The sequence below is a fragment of the Ambystoma mexicanum genome, chromosome 1q (genome assembly GCF_040938575.1).
Source record: "Ambystoma mexicanum isolate Mex_15411 chromosome 1q, UKY_AmexF1_1, whole genome shotgun sequence".
NCBI lineage: Eukaryota > Metazoa > Chordata > Amphibia > Caudata > Ambystomatidae > Ambystoma > Ambystoma mexicanum.
Genome location: NC_090922.1, coordinates 1,340,730,625 through 1,340,750,187, shown reverse-complemented (window position 1 = coordinate 1,340,750,187; position 19,563 = coordinate 1,340,730,625). Strand labels below are relative to the sequence as shown.

The window sequence follows — 19,563 nt, the reverse complement described above, 5'->3', positions numbered from 1 at the left end:
AATTCAATTTAATGTACAATTGATTTGTATAATATCTGCATAAGCGCTAGGGTCACCAGTCTTTCTCTGCTCGGTTCTTTCTCAACTTCATGAGATACTCTCGAGCGTGAAACCAAATTAAGTCTGGGTATAGAAACTGGGGAACTACAATTCTATTTGACTTCTCATCCTGAGCTTAATTCCATGACTCTACCAGATGCAGGATGCTGTAAGGCACAGGAGCCTCTAGAAAAAGCCAGCTGAAAGGAGACTCTTGCTCAGAAACAGTTGAACAGTCTTCCTGATGTCCCTCAATCATTCCGATGTTGGGATCAAGGCTTTGCTGGGGTCTCATTAAAACCAATGAAGTGAATGTGCTGAGTGGGAACTATGAGATTTCGCCTGGTTGACAGGTAGGCCCAATTTCGAGGTCACAACTGGAGCATTGTCTGCTGAAGCAGCCTGAAAATGCCAGTCATCCAGATACCTTTAGAGAAAGATGAGCCATGATCACAGACATGCGTTTTGTGAAAACCCTTCGATCAGCATTAAGAACAATGGGAAAGACCCTCTACTAGAAGTGTGCATCTCCTGTAGAGAGGCCGAGACACTTCTTTGCAGGGCCAGATGGAAACATGCAAATAAGTATCCTTCAGACCCACTGTGCATAAGCAATCAGAGGTTGAGTCTCAGGAGAGAATTTGAGCTGAAGTGGTCATCTTCTAATTCTCTACACAAAGTAAGGTATGGAGGGAAGACAGATCCAGATCTGCATGCCTGGTTCTTTTTTGGCACAGTTAACAGCCTGGAGTAGAAACCCTGGAAACAGGGTTATGTCCACTAGCCTCTGTACTTCAGTAGGAGCAAAGATGAGACCTTTCTGATAGGAGCAGAGGGAGGGAAGCTAGGGCTGGCCAGCATAGCCTTTACCAACTGGAGACAATTAACCTAACCTAGCAATTCTCCGATATTCTTAACAGCCCTGCTGCAATCTCCACGATCCTGTCCCAAAATGGAGATTAGTGGACACAGACGCCACCCTTATTATAAGTTCTCTTCCACCTGGGAAGTCACTGAAGTGTCGATGGAAGAATCCCTTTGGATTAGGTCTTAGTTCCACACACACAGTATTGCTTGGGGAATAAAAGGATTGCCTTGGTTTCCTCGCGATGAAACCTCTAGATCCTTGATGTCCATGACCTAAAATCCTGCCTCCCTGAGGTTGATTGGGATTGCTGCTGAGGAGACTTGTAAGAAAAGCCAACGACTTTGCTGTGAGAGCAATGTACTCATGTACTGAGCTCTGGAATAGCTCAACGCCTTGAAAGGGAAGTCTAAGTTTTATTCCTGGGTTTCATGAGCCAATCTGGAGGATGTTAGCCACACTGTTCCCCTCTTATGTCTCTCAACGCACATACCTCGTGCAGCTTTGAGGGACACCTGCTCGTACTGCAGAACGTCTGCTTGAAAATCCACAAACTCTTGCCAAATGTGAAGGTTAGCTGCCACCAGTAAAGCACTAACATGGCCTGCCACAGCTACAAATCTTAATCAGCATAAAGTTTCTTACCTATCCTAGAATGTTGGAGGATGCCGCCCAGAAGCAGTATCCTTAAGTAATAGTGAGGTGGTAGCCATTCAATGAAGGATTGGGGTGTGCTGAAAGATTACCAACATCCAGAGGTGGTTGCCTATAGCTCACCTCTAGCTTCTTGCTCATCTGAGCAGAGTATGCTCTGAATTTCACAGGTCTCTGCCAAAACATCCTTCTGTGACAGGATTCAAGCACCAGTACTCCTGCCAAAATTCCTGATTCACTGGGATTGACTGCACCAGAAATGCAGCCACAACACCAAGCCTCTCATAGGCTGCTCGAGCAGAGCAAGGAATTTAAACTTTTCCCTCAACTGGATCCTGTGGGGCATCCTCCCAGAAATTAGACTTATCTGATGGCTCAGGGGCCTCACCAGAATCTGGTAACAAATCCACTAGTTGTAGGTCAACCAGCATATCTACAGGCTGCGACTGAACTGGCTCACTCACTGAGCAGATAAAGGGACTGCACTGGGGAAGGCAGAGATGGCAACAAAGAGGCCACCGTTTGAGGGTGTGGGAGCAGCTCTTTGATCGGCCCTATAAAATAAAGCAAAATAGATTTCAGACACATTTAATCGCCTTCTAACAAAAAAGTGGTCCTCACATGCTGCCTGGGATGCAGCACTGTTCACCTGACCATGGCTCTGCGTACCTGAGCTACCCAGCCAATATAGGGTGGATAAAGTCTGTGTTAAAGTCAGAGACCAATCCACTCTGGGTGTAAAGGACCCTATGATACAGTCAGAGGTAACTGCAAAGGCACCACAGAGCAGGAGTTCTAATGCAGCATTCTTCTAATGGCCACCCCTGTGGGGATGACGATGCTGATGCAGAGTCAGTCAAAAAATGTACTACATAGATCTTAACAATCCGCCATTTTGTGAACAGCTGTATGTGTTGCAGAAAAGAGCTTCTGAATGTTCTTAATTCCAATGACCCTCTAAGGATTTACTCCCATGGGCAAGCCCCAGTACTTGTGGCAGTCAGTGTGGAGTAAGAGCTGTGAGGCACAGGGCCCACGTGATGCAGCCCGATAAGACTTTGACCAACACAATGATGGATCCTCAACAGTTGGTCGGTAGCAGTCTAAGACTAGCTCTTGTTGCGTACCCCTGTATGAGATCCTGCTGGTTCACTGGCATGAGTACCAGTGGGAACTTCAGAGGCCTCAAGGTTGCACTCGGTGCAGCTTGGTGCCACTGGAGGACGATCTCACCCGGACATTAAAGCACCTATGAAGGAGTCTCCACACCATCGCCCTGATAAATAGATATTACCTTACCAAGGGACTTCATAAAGCCCCATAAATGCTCTGGAGTAACTATGTGAAACTACTCCCAGCATGCTAGAACATTGCTGTGGATCTGTCTATGTGAATCTGAAATACCCGACTCCACCTTCCACTCCCATTTCACTGAACAGGAAAAAAGCCTTCATGGATGAACACATGGGCTTCAGCTCCAGCAAATTTATATACACCTTTTTCTCATGTTCTGTCCACAGGAAGTGCACATACAGACTAGTGCAAAAACGCTCCCCATCCAAACTCACAAACGTTAAAACTGAAATGGGTGCACTTTCTGATGCTACCAAACAAGGGCACGTAACAATTGCAGAGAAATGTACAGCATCTTCTGCCAATGCCATTTGTGTTGGCGCAATGGCCTTGAAGGTTGACATTTTACCACTCTGATTTTGAGATTCAGATTTCGTGGCAACCATATGGCTTGAATTAGGTTTGACCCTTGGAACAGAAGCAAACATGATCTCTGGGGGGAGGGAAATCCATCCTTATTGCAGTATTGAGAATTATCCAGGAATGGAATCTTTGACAGGAGAAAGGTTGTAAATCTTTTGGTTTACTAAAAAACAAAGATTGAATAGAGTGTTGCAAACCTTTTAAACGTTCTCTAGTTTTGTAAAATACGGCTTCCGAGTTTCAACAAACTGTAGAAATGGGAATGCGTCAACTACATGATATGAATTCGACAGCGGCAAAAGCCAACCAGCCACCGACAAGGGCGAGGACAAGGGCAGGAGAGGACACAGGCGAAAGCAAGGGCTGGCGAGGACACGGGCAGGGGCGAGAGCAAGGGCCAGAGGAGGAGAGGGGGGGAGCAAGGGCCAGAGGGGGTGAGTGAGAACAAGGGCGAGGGCGAGATGGGGTTGCAGGCACATGAAAGATGCTGATGTCAGTTGCTGAAATGCACACCAGGCACTGCAAATCAAGTTAAACTTCACTGAATATTCAAAATGGACCTTTGATTTTCAGGTTTGCTTCCTCTCAGAAATGAACAAACTGATATTTTCATTATATTTTGCAACTGTTCGGTTATATATACAGAGCCTATAAAAAGTAACTCATTATTTTAACTGTGCAAGGACTGTTACTTTTAGCATAGTATATGCAAGAGAACAGAGATGTCAGATTTTTCAGGACCAGAAGGAAAATAATGGGGCATTTGAAGCCTGAGAAATCAATAAAACTGAAGGTTGAAGAAAGGTGTATTTATAATTGACTATATCTTTTACATAACATACAATACACATTTTAACGTGGTTTTCTTTTCCAAATGAAAGTGTCAGTTACATACTCATGGTGCCTTATTTTTCTAAATGCCAACATTGCTTAGAAATCTTAAATGAAAAATCCTGCAAGTCTGCTAGTGTATAGGAATTAGACCAAACTAGACTTCTGCAGAAAAAAGAAACGTACTGAAAACTGTTATAGTGAATGTTTATACGGGGTATGGGGATGAAGAGCACTTTGCTTAGAAGCAGATACTTTCTCTAAACATCTAATCTTCAAATCTAATTGGCCACATTCTCTGCAGACTATTGCAACCTGGGTAGCTCTGGATGGATTTTAATTAGATCAACAGAAGTGGGCAGGTTTGCATCAGGTGGGTATAATCTACACAGATTACACGACAATAGTGCAATGTACTATAGTATCAGACCATCATTCAGTGGTGCAGACACATAACTTAGCTAGAAAACAAAGTGGATACTGGGGTCGCTTAGGGGACACTTCTCAGTCTTGTGTCCCCAGTGAGGCCTTACGTTATACTAACTAAGTAAAAATGTTTAACTAGTTCAGTAAAAAAGAAAAAACTGAGGCAGCTCAAATCTGAGCGACAACTCTGGACGTTCTGTCTATTAATGCCATTTTGCAACACATGTAATAGTCATAATCTAATCCCGCCTGTAGTCAACACTAGAAACCAGACCCTCCTTCTTTCTGCTCCGACTGACCTTTCTCTTTTGCACACTTTCTCTTGATACCTCCTACTCCTTTTTTCCTTACTTTTCTCTACTTTCAAAGTTTTTTTTCTTTCCGACTCCTAGTCCCCCAACTTTCCAAGTCATACCTCCCAACATTATGACACTAAAAAGACAGCCTCTAGGGAGAAGCACAGAGCCATAGGTACACTGACAAAACTGAACAAATGAATTTCCAAACTTTAACATACTGAATGACCATTAAAGATGGATAAAGAGGGGTACATTCGGTGCATGACTTTCGATCGGGTTCTCGCCAGTCATGTACATTCCTGCTTTTCTCTCAGTCCATGTACATTCCTCCATTCCCATCCAACCAACTTCCATTCAATTCTGCCCCTCTGCAGGTACCTCATATCCTCACCTCTATTCCGCTCCACTCACTCTCCATAACATGCATGTACCACCACACTAAGTTTGTTTCATTGCTTAAACGGGAATGCAGAATTACTTACTTATTTGGAATCATTGAGAAGATTTCTCGAACCCATTCTTCCAAGTTATCCAGGGTCTCTGAGGGAGAAGACAGAAATACAATCAAACTGATGGTTCCAAATTATGGCACAGAAATAAACATAGACTGTGTCCAAATAAAACATTGTGACAAAGTCGTATGCCCCCTTGGCAAGAGACAGTCAGGCCCAACAGATCTTCCATAGACAGAGGGAACCCGGGGAGAGACCCCTTAAGCTCTCTGCAGCCAGATCCAAATACCTTGCATAAGGAAAGAGGTTGTCGCTTTAAAAATAAAACTCACAATCAAAATACCTCACGAAGAAGCAAATATATTCTTTCCTTCTGCATCAATGCTGATTAAAACATTTTGCCTTATACCCGCATGGGCTGTAGAAGTCTTGCAGATATAAAAATTGTACTCGGATGAAGCAAAACATCCTCATTGAGCACAGGCAAACGAAGGCAAACGTAACAGTGTTCCCTCTTTTTTGAACGATGCCAGAGTTAGAAAATTGCAAATGCCCTGCAGAGAAGGAGTTCTGAATACATCCACAACTAACGCATTTATCAGAAGATCCCTGGACCATTACTTCACATGCTGGGAAAGAAAGCAGGCATTGGAGATTGGCCTTCGACTAGCAGCCCAGCCGAAGCAGCCCGGGTGCAATCAATATCCCCCAGCATCACCAAAGTGGAAGAGACAGCAGTCTTTAAAAGCAACCAACCCAGCTAAGCTGCATTAGCCCTTAGGAGAGCTGGAAGGAAGAGAACAGAACCTGGAAAACTTCAAGTGTGGAAACCTTGAATGCAGAGATCCCAAAAGGTGGAAATGGGGCAGGAGAGCCTGATGTGAGGTGTGGTAAGAGGCGTGTGGAGATTTTGTATATAGAGAAGAGAGATTTATCTGGGTTGATAGAAAGTGTGAGATTTCTGTGGCTAAATCTTGAAGAAAGAACTTTTGTTGGAGAGCACAGGAGGCAAACGATCAGAGAAAGTGAAATAGGGGGAGGTTGGAGGATTGATACAATCTACAGAGAGTGTGAGGGAACTTGGATGAAATATGAAGTCAGACAGGAAGAAGGAAGATATTGTTAGAGAGGATGAGGTAGATACCATCTGGGAGAAGGAGTAAAGAGCTACTGACCAGGAGAAAAAGAAGGGGAGGCATCAACGGAAACAGGAAAGAGGCTTTTAAGTGGAACTCTTTGTTTTGGAGAGAAGGCGGAGAGTGCAGATCTGGGGATGGGGTAGGAAGAGCACCGTTGTGGAGAAGAACAGCAGAACTTGGAGGCAAGGGAGGATTACAGTAGTAAGACATAAATACACCATCAGAGGACAGTCTTAACAAGATACTGGAAATGGGAGTGGCAGAAAATGCCCCAAAAAAATGATGCGTGCTCATTTTGTGCGCATTTGGCATAGTGGAAAATGTCGAATCAGATAATGCCGAAAATGGGGAGCAAGGGTTGCAAGGGTGTCCCGCACTCCCCTAGTTCAGCATTATAGGCTTCTGGGGTTGCAGGGGTTTACCCCGCTTTCATTACTTGAAAAGCGGGGGACAAATGTACAAATAAAAAGAGCATGCAAGATTTTGGAATTGCAGAGATGTCAGCTTTGCACTTTTTGGACTCTGGCATTTCGGCTGCAGACTTTTCACACAGATACCATGGAAATGAATCAGCAAGAGAGACACATTCATAAGAGAGGATATTATTGGACCATTATCGGAAGGAGGGAGAAGGCGAGGACCCCTTAGATAATAAAGATAGGGAGCTTCCAGAGGACCAAGTTGGTCAGAAAGAGCAAAGAGACAAGAGATGGTCTTAGACGGCACAGTTGTGCCTGGAAACAGCATATGGCTATATATTTAAATAAACAAACCTTGGTTTACCATACTGCAGCTAGTTGGATTTAGAAACAAAAACAAACCAGGCTCAGCAGTTTCAAAATTGAACTTTTAGGCTCACCAGAAGGCCCGACTATCCAGGGGGTGGTTGAATGTAAGACAAATTGCTTGGTGCACAATATCAGCCTTTCTAGAAACTTCAATTTATTGCAGGGATCTCAACAGCTCAGGGTCGTTTAGGTAATGTAGCCTAGAAAAAAATTGTTAGCTTGAGGCCAATAGTTACGAGAAGCTACATTTGACTCTCCAGGTCATTGGTGCCGTAAAACCATCTCCATGCAACAGTAATTGTGGTACACTATGTATTAACTCACATTTTCCAAGAGGAACTCCTGCTTACCGAGTGCAGCCAGACACCTTGGGCAGGAAGTATACCGGCCTGTTTTGTTAACAGTGCTGGTGCTTCAGTGAATTATAATGCGAATATGCACGAAAGGAGGCATAGAAGCTCCCATAGATAGGTGGGAGGGCCTAGAGGGCACAGGTCTGCCTATAAATATGTCATATTCAGCGGACAGGATGATCAAATCACATATAGCTTGATCGGAAATAAGTTGTACCTTGATCAGCGATAAGTTGTGCCAAAAAGTCCTTGATCGGGAATGGGTTCCGTCTTGATCAAAGACAGGTTATAATCAAGGACTTTTTGGAAAAAGCCAGTCCTGGGTTATGGATAGAAAAAAAAGCCTGCAATGACCTGCCAAGCTATTTGCAGGAATGTTCTTCCCCCAGATATAGAGTCCTATTGTTAAGATGCCGGATAAAAGAGATCTTATTGAGAAGACACCAAATAGCGGCGGAAAATGCCACCTGTCGATTCTGTAAAGACCCAGACCCAGTACATGGGGAGTCCCCTATAGCATTTGATGGTAAGGTGTCCTACGTTGGCTGACCTATGCACGCTATACTTGGGAGAATATTTGACAAAATCAGAAACACTGACTATGGAGGAATGGTAGAAATTTGTTTTAATAGGAGAGAGGGTGGGCGTGGTTCTTGCCGCAATGAAGTTTGTGGAGAGAATCTTCAGAGAGGATGAACTTCACTAGGGAAACGTGTAATCTGTGTATCCATCGAAGAAGGGAGGAAGCTTGGGAGTGGTATGTATTTAGAGTGTAATCTTTAACTTGGATTCCCTTAGGGGCTTGGAAATCGAGCCAGAAAAAGAATGGATTTATTTTGCGGTTTCACTTTTAGTGATTTTTGTGTGTCTGTTTTTCTTCTCCATTTTATTTTTTTTTACTATTTCCCAAGTGATACAGGGATATGATGTCTGTTTCTGTCTTCGTATTAAGGGATTTGTTTGATCTCTAGTGGTCCCCTGTTGGAAGGGGAGGATTTATGTGTTAAAGTTTCTTTGTGCTTTCTTTATGTTTGCTTGAAACCAATAAAAAAAAAATATATAAAGGGTGCAATTTACGCGTACTGTGAGAAACCAAAGGGTGTCTCTCTCACTGGTCCCTCGGTATCTCTCGCTCGTGGCCAGGGCACGGCCATCGCCTTTGGAGCCAGATCCTGGGGTTGGACCGGTGCGGGAGAATCACCTGGGTGGGGGATCTCCGGGGAGTGGGAGTGAGGCAGCCGATGGTGAGACACAGTATCCCCCTTTTCCATTCCCATACCCCATCCCACTTCATAGGATTCTCCGACATTCCAACCCCCTCCAAATCCCCCTTTGTAAACAAACACTGGGCACAGGAATAGGAGGACTGAGAGTAAAGAGGCTAACACTTGCATATCTCATTGGACATATCCCGATAAGGTGAGGCAAAGTCAGGCACTTGACCTTATCACACACATCTGATACCCATCAGCTGCCCCCACACAGATAAAAAGACAGGAAATGGAGAAACACTGAGCAAGGTGAGACACAAGAAGGAGCAGATCTTCCGAGGCGAAGGCAAACCCACTGGGTTCCTTTGCATCCACTTTCCTCTTTACACAATTATTGTATAAGAGATTGGGCAGGCATTATGTTTTATTAGTATAAGCCATTTTGATTTGACAGACAAACTGGAACTGTTTTCTTTATTATTTGATGGTAGAGACTACTCCCATCATAGCATTAGGGCAAGGGTTTGAAACGTGTAGCTCTTGTGTCAGTATCATACCTGTGATACCATGCCTGCCTTACAGACATCCATTCTGGCATTTTTGTCAGCCAGCTTACGTAATCGTTCCAATGACAACCACCCTGTCAAATCTGTTTAACGCACATTATAGGATGTGCTGAGATGAGACTACAGCGACAGACTAACCAATCAAAGTACAGAAATTATACATCTATAAAAGTCCAAACCCATAGAATGAAAAATAATTTCTCACTTATGGACTGACTGGCAGACAGACGTGCCTTGGTTGTGTTAAAGGTAGTCCAGATGCCTCAGATGCAGAGGTCACTTCAGAATAAGTAGAATGAGTCGAGTGTTCAGAAGTCTATTTCAAGCAACTCATCTATTTTGTGCCTCGGTGTAGATGCTGAATGGGCTACGCTCATCTTTGAGTGACTGCCATCCATTTTGGATCTCACCACGTGTTAGGTTTCAGCGCTCGACTTCATACAAACTTCATCCTATTTTACGCTGGGCTTGATATTTAGATGGGAAGCTTTTTGATGCCAGGTCTGTTCTCTTCAGCACAACTGGATGTCTGCCCTACAGGGGATTACTTGAATTAGCAATGTTAAACTATAAGTATACAAGTACAGTAATGCTATCCAAATATAATAGGTGAAACATTTGTTTGGTCTGTATTAAACCAGCATGTAAAGAGTGTAAATGTTAAATTAAAGAATAATGGAGTGTGTTAGTAAATGTATTCAAAAGTAAACCGCATGTGCGAGATATGTAAATTAGGTAAGTGAACCTGGCGCGACCCTAGCCCAGAATATGATTAACCTGTAAGAGGGCTGGACATCATTTTACAAATTGTATAAATGCGTCGATGTCCAGCTAGGAAATTCTGTTCACTGCTCACATTGAACCCTGCTGGTGGTCTCTGATGTATTGACGGCCAAATAGCTATTTGTGTACTGTGTTGAATACTGTTCAGTTTTGTAATAAAGATTCTGGGAATTTTTACAAGCCTGTGTCGGTATACTTTCCTTTGCTTGGTGTAACAGCCGTAATATTGTTTTTTTTCTGATTCCACAAACCAACCAAAAAGGCCTACGCAATCCTCTCGCTGGCAGCACTTCTGGTCATAGCGCAGAAGTGGAAGGCTAAAGACCCCCCCAGCAGAACAGGACTGGCTAACGAAAGTATACAGTACATTGCAATGGAATGGATGACGTACTCCTTCAGGGTATCCAATCCAAGTTTGAAACAGACTGAGTAGAGGTGATGGACACCTTAAATGACGACTTCAGAAAAGGGTAGTGACCGCACACTCTCCGGATATTAGTAATAAGGTAAAATCCATAGCACTACAGCCAACAGGATCAGAGGGAGGGTAGGGTGGGAGCGACGAGGGTGGGTGGGAGGGTGTGATATGCACGACTTACCATAATAGCATTCCTGATGATTGTATCCGCTTAGATTCACATGCTGTGCATATAGTCCGACACTAGTGGTAACCGCAGAGTATTGCATCTTGTCTTTCGAGGATCAAAAGGGGACGTCGACATGGGCTTGCCTGTAACACTATCCCTAACGTGTAGAGTACCCAAAATCCCTCACACATCGAGGTCCCTCCCATTGCATTTTTTCTGCCGTGAGGGAGCCTTACGACTATCGTGAGTGAGTACAGAAAAGCGAGAATAGTAGTAAGATGTCTATGTTCCTTCCATCCGAGCAGGGAGGAAGGGTGGGCGCATGCGAACCTAAGCAGATACAACCATCAGAAATTCTATAAGAGTAAGTAATGCATGTCTTCTGATGCTTGTTAATCTGCTTGGAATCACATACTGTGCATAGACTAGCGAGCAGTACCCCGAGTTGGAGGTGGGATGGGAGAAGGAAAAGTAGTGAAAAGATGTCTAAGTACTGCTTGCCCCACCTGAGAATCAGACCTAGAATGAGTGTCTAGGCAACAGTGTTGTATAAAGGTGTGCACAGAATCCCAGGTTGCAGCTTTGCAAATGGACTCATGGGGAACATTTGCAATGAATGCTATGGAAGCCCGAGTGCCTCGAGTAGAGTGTTCTTCAGGCTTGAATGGGAGTTCTCTTTTAGTAACAGTATAGCAGAGTGTGATGCAATTGCCGATTTAGAGACAGGATCCCCTTCTCTACCAGAAGCCACTGAAACAAAAAACTGGTTCGTCTTTCTTAGTGGTTTAGTTCTTTCCAGATAATACATGACTGCCCTGCACACATCTAGTGTGTGTAGGCTTCATTCGGCCACGTTAGTGGGGTTCAGTAAGAAAGGTGGCAGTTCTATAGATTGGTTCATATATAAAATGGAAATAAATGTGGGCGCAAATTGCGGGTGAGTGCACAGAACCACCTTATCTCTGTAAATTGCAACAAAAGGGTCTGGAACTGAAAGGGCCTGTAATTCACTGACTGCCACTAGGAAGGCGGTCTTGTAGGTAAGAGCTTTGAGACTTGCTTTATGCATAGGCTCAAAAGGAGACCCATTAAGTCTAGTCAATACCACATTTAGGTCCCATCCGCGAGCCGGGTTAGAAATGGTGGGGGGGATCCTTTTAACCCCTTCCATGAAAGCCTTGATAACTGGTATCTTCCACCACAACACCTTTTGTTGGGATGCAGTGTAGGCTGAGAGTGCAGCTAAGAACCTTCAGCGAATGAAAAACCAGGCCCGAGTCTCGTAAGCGAGTCAGGTAAACACAATATGGGTAGGTGAGCTGTCTCTTGGAATTGCACCAGATGAAGAAGCGCTTCCATTTATTGGAGTAGCAATGTCGGGTGTTAGGTTTTCTTGCTTCCCTAAGTATGTCCATACATCTCTCTGGGGAAGTTGGAGGTGCCCGAACTCTAGGACTTCAGGAGCCAGGACGCTAAGTTCAGAGTTGCGGGCATGGATGAAGTGTTTCCCCCTTGTCCTGAGATAACATGGTGAATGGGCAAGGCTGTTTCATCGGAGGAGAGAGAGACATCTCCATCAGATGGGAGACCAGGGTTGGCGGGCCCACATCGGGGCCACCAATATCATGGTGACTGGTTCCTTGTGCATCTTGTGCACTATCTTGATGAGTGGGGGAGTCGGGGGGGCGCTTAGGGGAGCGAAAACAAATTTCCCGGACCATGTTATCCAGAGACTGTTCCGAAGGTACCTGGAGGCGTAATCTTGGCATTGTGCGTTCTCCAGAGTGTCAATCGCTGGGAAGCACCATTCTGCAAAAACATTGGAGACTATGTCTTCGTGCAGTCGCCATTCGGACTTTAAGGGCAGTGGGAAGTCTCTGCTGAACACGTCTGCCAGAAGATTGAGTCTACCTGGAACATGTTGAGACAACAACAGGAACATCTTGTTTTTGAGAGCCCATTTCCAAATGTTCTGGGACAGTTTTGGATAGATAGCCCTGGAGAGTGGTGCTGTCTGTGAGTATCAGGACCGTCTTCCCCTGAAACTATGTCTGAAGGACCTTCAGTGCTTCGTATACCGCTAACAGCTACAACAGGTTTATGTGGTTGGACGCTACTGCTGGGGACCAAACGCTGTGCGCCATCTGCCGTAGGAGGCGAGTGCCCAACCCCGTGAGAGATGTGTCCGTCGTGAGAGTGGCTTTTACTGCGGGGATGGTGAAGGTTTTCCCCTTCAAGAGGTTTTCCCTCGACCACCAGTGCAGAGAGTGAGAACGATGGCTGCCAAGACAACAACTAGATCGTCCCATTTTCCGCTGGCTTGACACCACTGGCTGTTGAGCCACTCTTGCATGGGACGCATGCGCAAACGGGCCCGAGGACTACATACTAAGGGATCTGAAACGGCATGTTTTGTATCCTCTCGTTGAAGGGGAAGACAAGGTCGTCTTCTGTCCGAATTAGGGCCCCCCAGAAACTGCTCAATTTGGCTGGGGTCTAGGCTGGACTTCTTCTCATTTATTGAGAATCCTAGACTGAATAAGGTCTATCGTCTTTTGGGTATTCGACAGGCATGTTCCGCAGGAATCCCCTGTAATGAGCCAGTCGTCGAGGTAAGGATAAACTGGGATGGACTGCATGCGCAGGTGTGCGGCTGTCACTGCTAGTACTTTTGTAAACACCCTTTGGGCTGAGGCAATGCCGAAGTTAAGGACCTTGAACTGGCAGTGCTTGTCCTCTATCATGTACCTTAGATATTTTCTGTGTGCCTGCAACATTGAAATATGAAAGTATGCATCTTTCATGTCCAATGTTGCCATGTAATCCCCCTGCATTAGCAGAGGAATTACCTCTTGCAGTGTGACCATACAAAAAAACGTCTGAGGCATGACATATTTGTTCACTGGGCGCAAGTTAGCACATGGTGCATTTTGAGATCCTTTTTAGGTACAAGGAAGTACACTGAATAAATACCCTTGTTTACCTGTAGAAGAGGGACGACTTTGATAGTGCCCTTTTACTGCAGGATCTCGACCTCTTGCAGCAGGGTCCCCAGGTGTTCTGGTGTATGCCATCTTGATCTCAGAGGTCTGAGTCGAGGTGGTCGGATGAACTCTATGCAGTAATCGTGGGTGACGGTATTGCGCACCCACTGATCTGTTGTAATCCCTTCCCATGCGTGCAGGAATGATGTTAGACGTCCCCCGACCGGGGAGGTATGTGAGGGGACCCGGATCTGAAAGTCATTTCTAACTGGAGGCCGGGGAGCCTCTGTGGGTGGAATTACGACCCCTTCCTTTCCCACGGCGTTGTCCCCTAGGTCGATACGGTGTAGTGTAGGTAGACCCCTGTCCTGAGGACCAATTGTTCCAGGAACCATATTGGTTGTGAGGTGAGTGAGAGTAAGACTGCCCACGAAAGGAGCGGCGAGAGCCTACCCCGATCTGTTGAAAGGATCTTTGAGTAATTTAGTTCAAAGTCTTCAAAAGTCTCAAGTTCCTTTTTTGCTGTTTCCAGCGCCTCATCAACTGCCTTGCCGAACAAGTTGGAGACCTCCACCGGCTTGTTGATAAAGGATGCCTGGGTCTGTGGCTTGAACCCAGAGTGACTTTTTAGCAGGGACCCTGGGATAAAGTCCTTCCCGCTGTCTCAGCAGCGTCTAAAGTATTTTTGTGAATGTTGTGGTTCACCTGCTTACCCTCAAATACAAATCGTAAGCAGGCGAGTACGCCCTGGTTCAGGGACCTCCTTTAGGTCCTCCTGCAGCAGGTTCCATTGAACATCCGAGTAGCTGGCCAACAGCATAGTGTTGGCTATGCGGGTGGGGTATGCTGCAGCAGTAGTGATTCTCTTTCCCAGCACGTACAACTTCTTGCATTCTTTGTCAGGCGGTGCCTCGCCTGCGGACAAGGGGACACCTGCCCTTTTCCTTGTTGTTGTGACCAACAGAGAATCCGGGGTGTCATGCCACCTAATGTAGAGGGGGTCAGTAGGGGAAAGGCAAAAAAGCTTTTCCACCTGTGGATTAACATCCCTGGCTTGTGAGGGCGTTAACAATGAAGTAGCAATGCCTATTTTAACATTAAAGTTACGGGATAGCCTGACAGGCAGGAGGCTTCTCCTTTAAAATGTCTTCAACAAAATCAGAATCTTGCACGGTCTACTGCGTGGCAATTTGGAAGTGTTCAGCTGCTTTCTTTAAGATGGTGTTAAACACCATCTGGTCATCAACAGGTGATGCCTGACATAATGGTGGAGAGGAGAGAGGAGGTTGTGGGTGGGGGGGGGGGGGTTTGTGTCCATACATAAAGGTGTCAGGGTTCGGGGTAGGGGATGCCCAAGGTGGGTTATCTACCGGCTGGTTGTGCCACCATTCCTGGGTGTCATCATTAGGATGAAAAGCAGGATCATCAAAGAGATCATCATCCTGTAGATATGGGTCAATAGGAACTCCATCATTAAGGTCAAAAACCTCTTCATTAAGTCCTCTGGAACTTCGCCATAGGTGTAAAAGGGCTCTCTTCACCAGATCTTTTAAGGGAAAACCTTTCAGAAAATTCTACAAACTTTTCCAGCCTGTTCATGCAACCCTCAAACTTGTCTCTGGTCCATGAGGACCCAGAAGAATCTAGAGGAGGAAAGGGCTCTTCCTGATGATCCTCCTCCCTAGAAAATCGAGATGTCTCACCTAGAGTCTTAGATAAGGATAGAGAACTCTCAGAGTAATCTTTACGCCCTTCCTGCCGTTTCAAAGCGTCCTTAGCCTTGTCCTTTTGTTTCACCGCCGAAACGATCTTAGCGATACTCTTGCTGATGTTTGGCGTTACAGGGAGGTGTTTGGACTGTGTAGACAGTTACGCCGTAGATTTTGACGCAACCGGGGCTTTGTGCAGCGTTGGCGCTCTCTTCGGAGGCGTCTCAACGTCCCTGTGGCTTTTGGTGCTGGCGCCCTTACGCTTAGACTGCCCGGACGAATGCCTTTGTCGTGGTTGCAGGGAGGTCTGTCCATCACGCGTATCGGCAGGTACCACCGAAATATCAGACGTACCAGTTGGCGCCTTGGAGCGCTTCGACTGAACAGTCGAGACAGACCCGGGGGTTGAGTACTTTGCGAGTATCGGGTGTGTCCCAGTCGCCGGGATGTACATTCCACATAGCAGGACTTTTGTCGTGCCTAGCGGGGCCGGACGCCATGGAGCGAGAGCGCTCCAATTTAAGATCAATGGCGTCCGAAGTGGAGCCTTGGTCTACACTCATCTCCTCATCGCACTCGGTGGCGGGGGAGCAACCCTCGGCCTGCGACATAGCATAGGCTGCCCACCGCTTTACCCGACGCTGCTTAATAGTCTTAGGACGTAGGAGCTTACAGGCCTCAAAGGACGCCTCGTCGTGATTGAGGGCAAGACACTTATTGCACTGCCGGTGCTGGTCTTTCCATGGGAATTTTCCCTTACTGGAAGGGCAAAATCTAAATGGTGTCATGTCCATAGCTCAGGAATTTAAAAGTGACAATAAAAGCAAAGGGACAAAGAGGGGTGAAGGAAAGACATTCTTGAAAAGAAAACAGACCTCATTATCCCTACTGTATAGGCCGGCGCGAAGGCCCAGCCACGCGGTCGGCAGCGCCAACTGGAGCATCAGCCGTCGAAGTTCTGTTCTTAGCAGTCTTTGGCGGTGGTTCAGGAATCAATTGCCGAAAAGGGGACGATAATATAAATGTGACCGGAGGTCAGGAAATATAACAGTATTGCAGTTAAGAGCTCCGCATAAGGTAATCAGCTAGCTAGGCGGAAAAAACAATTTGAGGGACCTTGACGCGTGAGAGATTTTGGGTACACTACACGTCACGTTAGGGATAGTGTTACAGGCACGCCCATGTCGACGTCCCCTTTCGATACTCGAAAGACGACATGCAATATTCCGCGGTTACCACTAGATGTCGGATTATATGCACAGCATGTGATTCTAGGCAGATTAAAAAGCATCAGAAACTGTTTTAGAGTTGTGTTCATGTACTTCTTTTGCTAAAAATGAATGAAAATCAAATAAAAACATCTTTAAATAAAAAAAAGTTACCCAAACAAGTAAAAAGGGAAACAGTTTCCCACTACTGATAGATGGACTGATCAGTTTCCCCATGATCAAAATTAGCAAAAGATCAAACAGCGTGTTGCTCGAATGGCCAGGACCTCTGCTAGGACCCCCGGTTCTTGTATAGCCTGTTCTTGCTGCGGCACCCCAACACATTCGGCCAGTCCCTGGGTAGGGGCCATTGGAGAGCCTCTCCCCATGGCCAGCACCCAGCTGCGGATGAGCCAGCACCAGAGGAGCCTGGGGCAGGGGCGGAGGAGGAAGGGGGTGCATCTGAGGAAGCTGATCAGGCACTTGAAGCAGCCGTGGAACCGCTAGCAGCTTCTGGACCGGAATCCCTGGTGGGAAAGGGGTAGGCCCCAGAGGAAACAGCCTGGGAGGCAACATCTAAGGGAACACATCCTTGATGAGCTCTTTCAGGAATCCTGCCATCGGCTGCGATCGCATTAGACAGAAGCAGAGCTAAAAGAACCTATCCTCACATGCTGCTGGGTCGGGGTGAAAGAAGAGGAGGGTGCCCAGCCCTCACAACGCACTGGGCTTTTTGTGAACATCAGCACGACTAGGGACTGCGAGGGATTCCCAAAAGGTTGGCTGCTACACACATAACCTTGGGGAGACCAGTTACCTGAAGCCTGTGGGCCGGAGCCGAGTCCCGAAGAATGTGAGCCGCCTGATGTCTGTGTCTAAGATTGATGTTGAGCATGCAGGCTCCGCGCGTGTTTGTCTGCCATTTTGTGGGCTTGCGCCACGCCCTGATGGAAATGGCAAAGGCCTGGGTTCCAGTGTGGGGTTCGACCTGCAGCGGACTGTCTATGACTCGACTCTGAATATTTTGCACAACCTCAGAGTGGGCTCCGGTAGGCTGCAAGGCCTCAGACGGATGACTGGTAGTTGAATTGTCCCTCGCGGAATTGAACTAGTAGTCGTAGCGCAGTACTACGCTGCAGACTTGCGCCTGGAACTAGAGCTCGAAGGCACCTTTAACCCGGGTGAGGTAACAGAGCTAATAAGCCCTCCAACGCAGGCCCACGAGCGCCCCTCGGCACGGGAGCCGGTAGCCTGGATGGCCAAAGGCCTTCCACGGGTCACAGGGTTTGGGTGAACCAGCCCCCCCTCCCCCCAAGGCAGCCAGCCAGCAACCCCAGAAAGCAGTCTCCATTCAGGGATGCCTTGGAGAACAGGTGACTTGACCAAAAGTCCTTGAGATGGGTTGGAGGTGAAGCATCGAAGATCTCCCTCCAATGAGAAGGACTTTTCTTTAAGACTGTGGCACGAGGATGCCACATGCCACACACACATCCGAATGTTGATCGGTCCCTAGGGCACTCTAGACAGAGTGCATGGGGGTCAGAGGCTGGAAAGGAACTGTTGCACGATGCGCACCTTGTGAAGCCTCCCGAGACTGACAAAGGGTGGTGAAATTATGGAAAAGAAAAAACGGGGAAGCACGCGTAGCACCAAAAAAGAAAGCCTGCACAAGCTGTCCAGGTCTGTGGACACCCCGCAAGGATGGAGGAAAGGGGACGGGACATAAGAGTTTAGTCAAAATGCATTTGCTGCCACCAGCATGTCTTTAGTCACATAAAAGTAACCAATAATCCCCAGTGCCAGTGTAAAAGTCTATGGTGTTAGAAAAGTAGCTCCACTGCACTGCATTGTACGATGCTGTGTGCACTGTTAAAATGTTACCCAAACATATCAAAAGTAAAAAGACAAAAAGGGAAAGTGTTTCCCAGAACTCAGACTGATCAGTTTCCCCATGGCAAAACAAACAAAAGGCCAGGGCATGAATCTGAAGGCTTCACTTCCCGATAAAAAGTCAAGACAGGTTAAAAAATGAACGCTAAATGTTTTGGAATCCATAGAATATAGAGTGAAAGTTTCCTAAAAGAAATCTTTCTGAACAATGCACAAGTGGAAAAATATGTTATTTGTGTTGTAATTGTGACATTGATATTGCGGTCTAGCTACCGTAAACCAATATCTAAAAATTACATCATTATCTTGCTTCTCCTACAATCAACTCAAATGTTGATTATGCCAACTCTGAACTGCCTCACATTGCCAAAAGCAAAATCAAATCACACACTGGAGTTGTCTTATACACAGCAGACATACTGAAGGATGGGAGCAATCCTAGTATTTGACTGGACCTGATATTAGTCCTCCAACTCTCCCACCAAAACTAATCACATTCTAAGTCGGGGTGAAATACATGTGGCAAAACAATTTCAATAAAACCATCCCACACATTTAGGAAAAAAGACTCTCCTGATATGGTACCTTTCCCTATACACATAGTGCTGCCACACCTATTTAAACGATAAAGAGTAAGAGGCAAGTCAGATAATCCTTCAGCCTTGTTATCCAGTGTGACCCACATCACTTCCTCAAACTTAAAATATATACAAACAAAATATGCAAAAGAATTAAAACAAATAAGCCAGGAACGGGAGCCTAACAACACAACCATAGGTTGCGATGTAAATGCACCTTATGAATTCACGAGCTCATAATCGGCCAGTTTGTTATCTTTGTTATATGTGCTTTTCACCAGGACGATCAACATTGACCCTTGGGGTGGCAAGTCAAGCAATGCCCCATTTGAATTGGAATTGCCCTGCTGTTAAGCTGGTTTTCCCAAATCAACCTTGCGGGTGGATTTTGGGAGGCCACTAATTATTGTTATTTATTAAGTCTTTAAAATGCACATTAAGCAATAACACCTTCAGGTAAACATGGTCTTACAACTATCAAATAC

General features: G+C 46.0%; 1 protein-coding gene across 1 annotated transcript in view; it reads right to left on the bottom strand.

Moving 5' to 3' along the window:
• The window catches only part of NRDC (nardilysin convertase), a 1,236,039-nt gene that overhangs the window by 1,059,755 nt on the left and 156,721 nt on the right, over window positions 1–19,563 (bottom strand). The window contains exon 8 of the mRNA XM_069642204.1: window positions 5,313–5,370. Coding sequence (XP_069498305.1) covers window positions 5,313–5,370 — 58 coding nt within the window. The remainder of the gene's footprint in view (window positions 1–5,312; window positions 5,371–19,563) is intronic.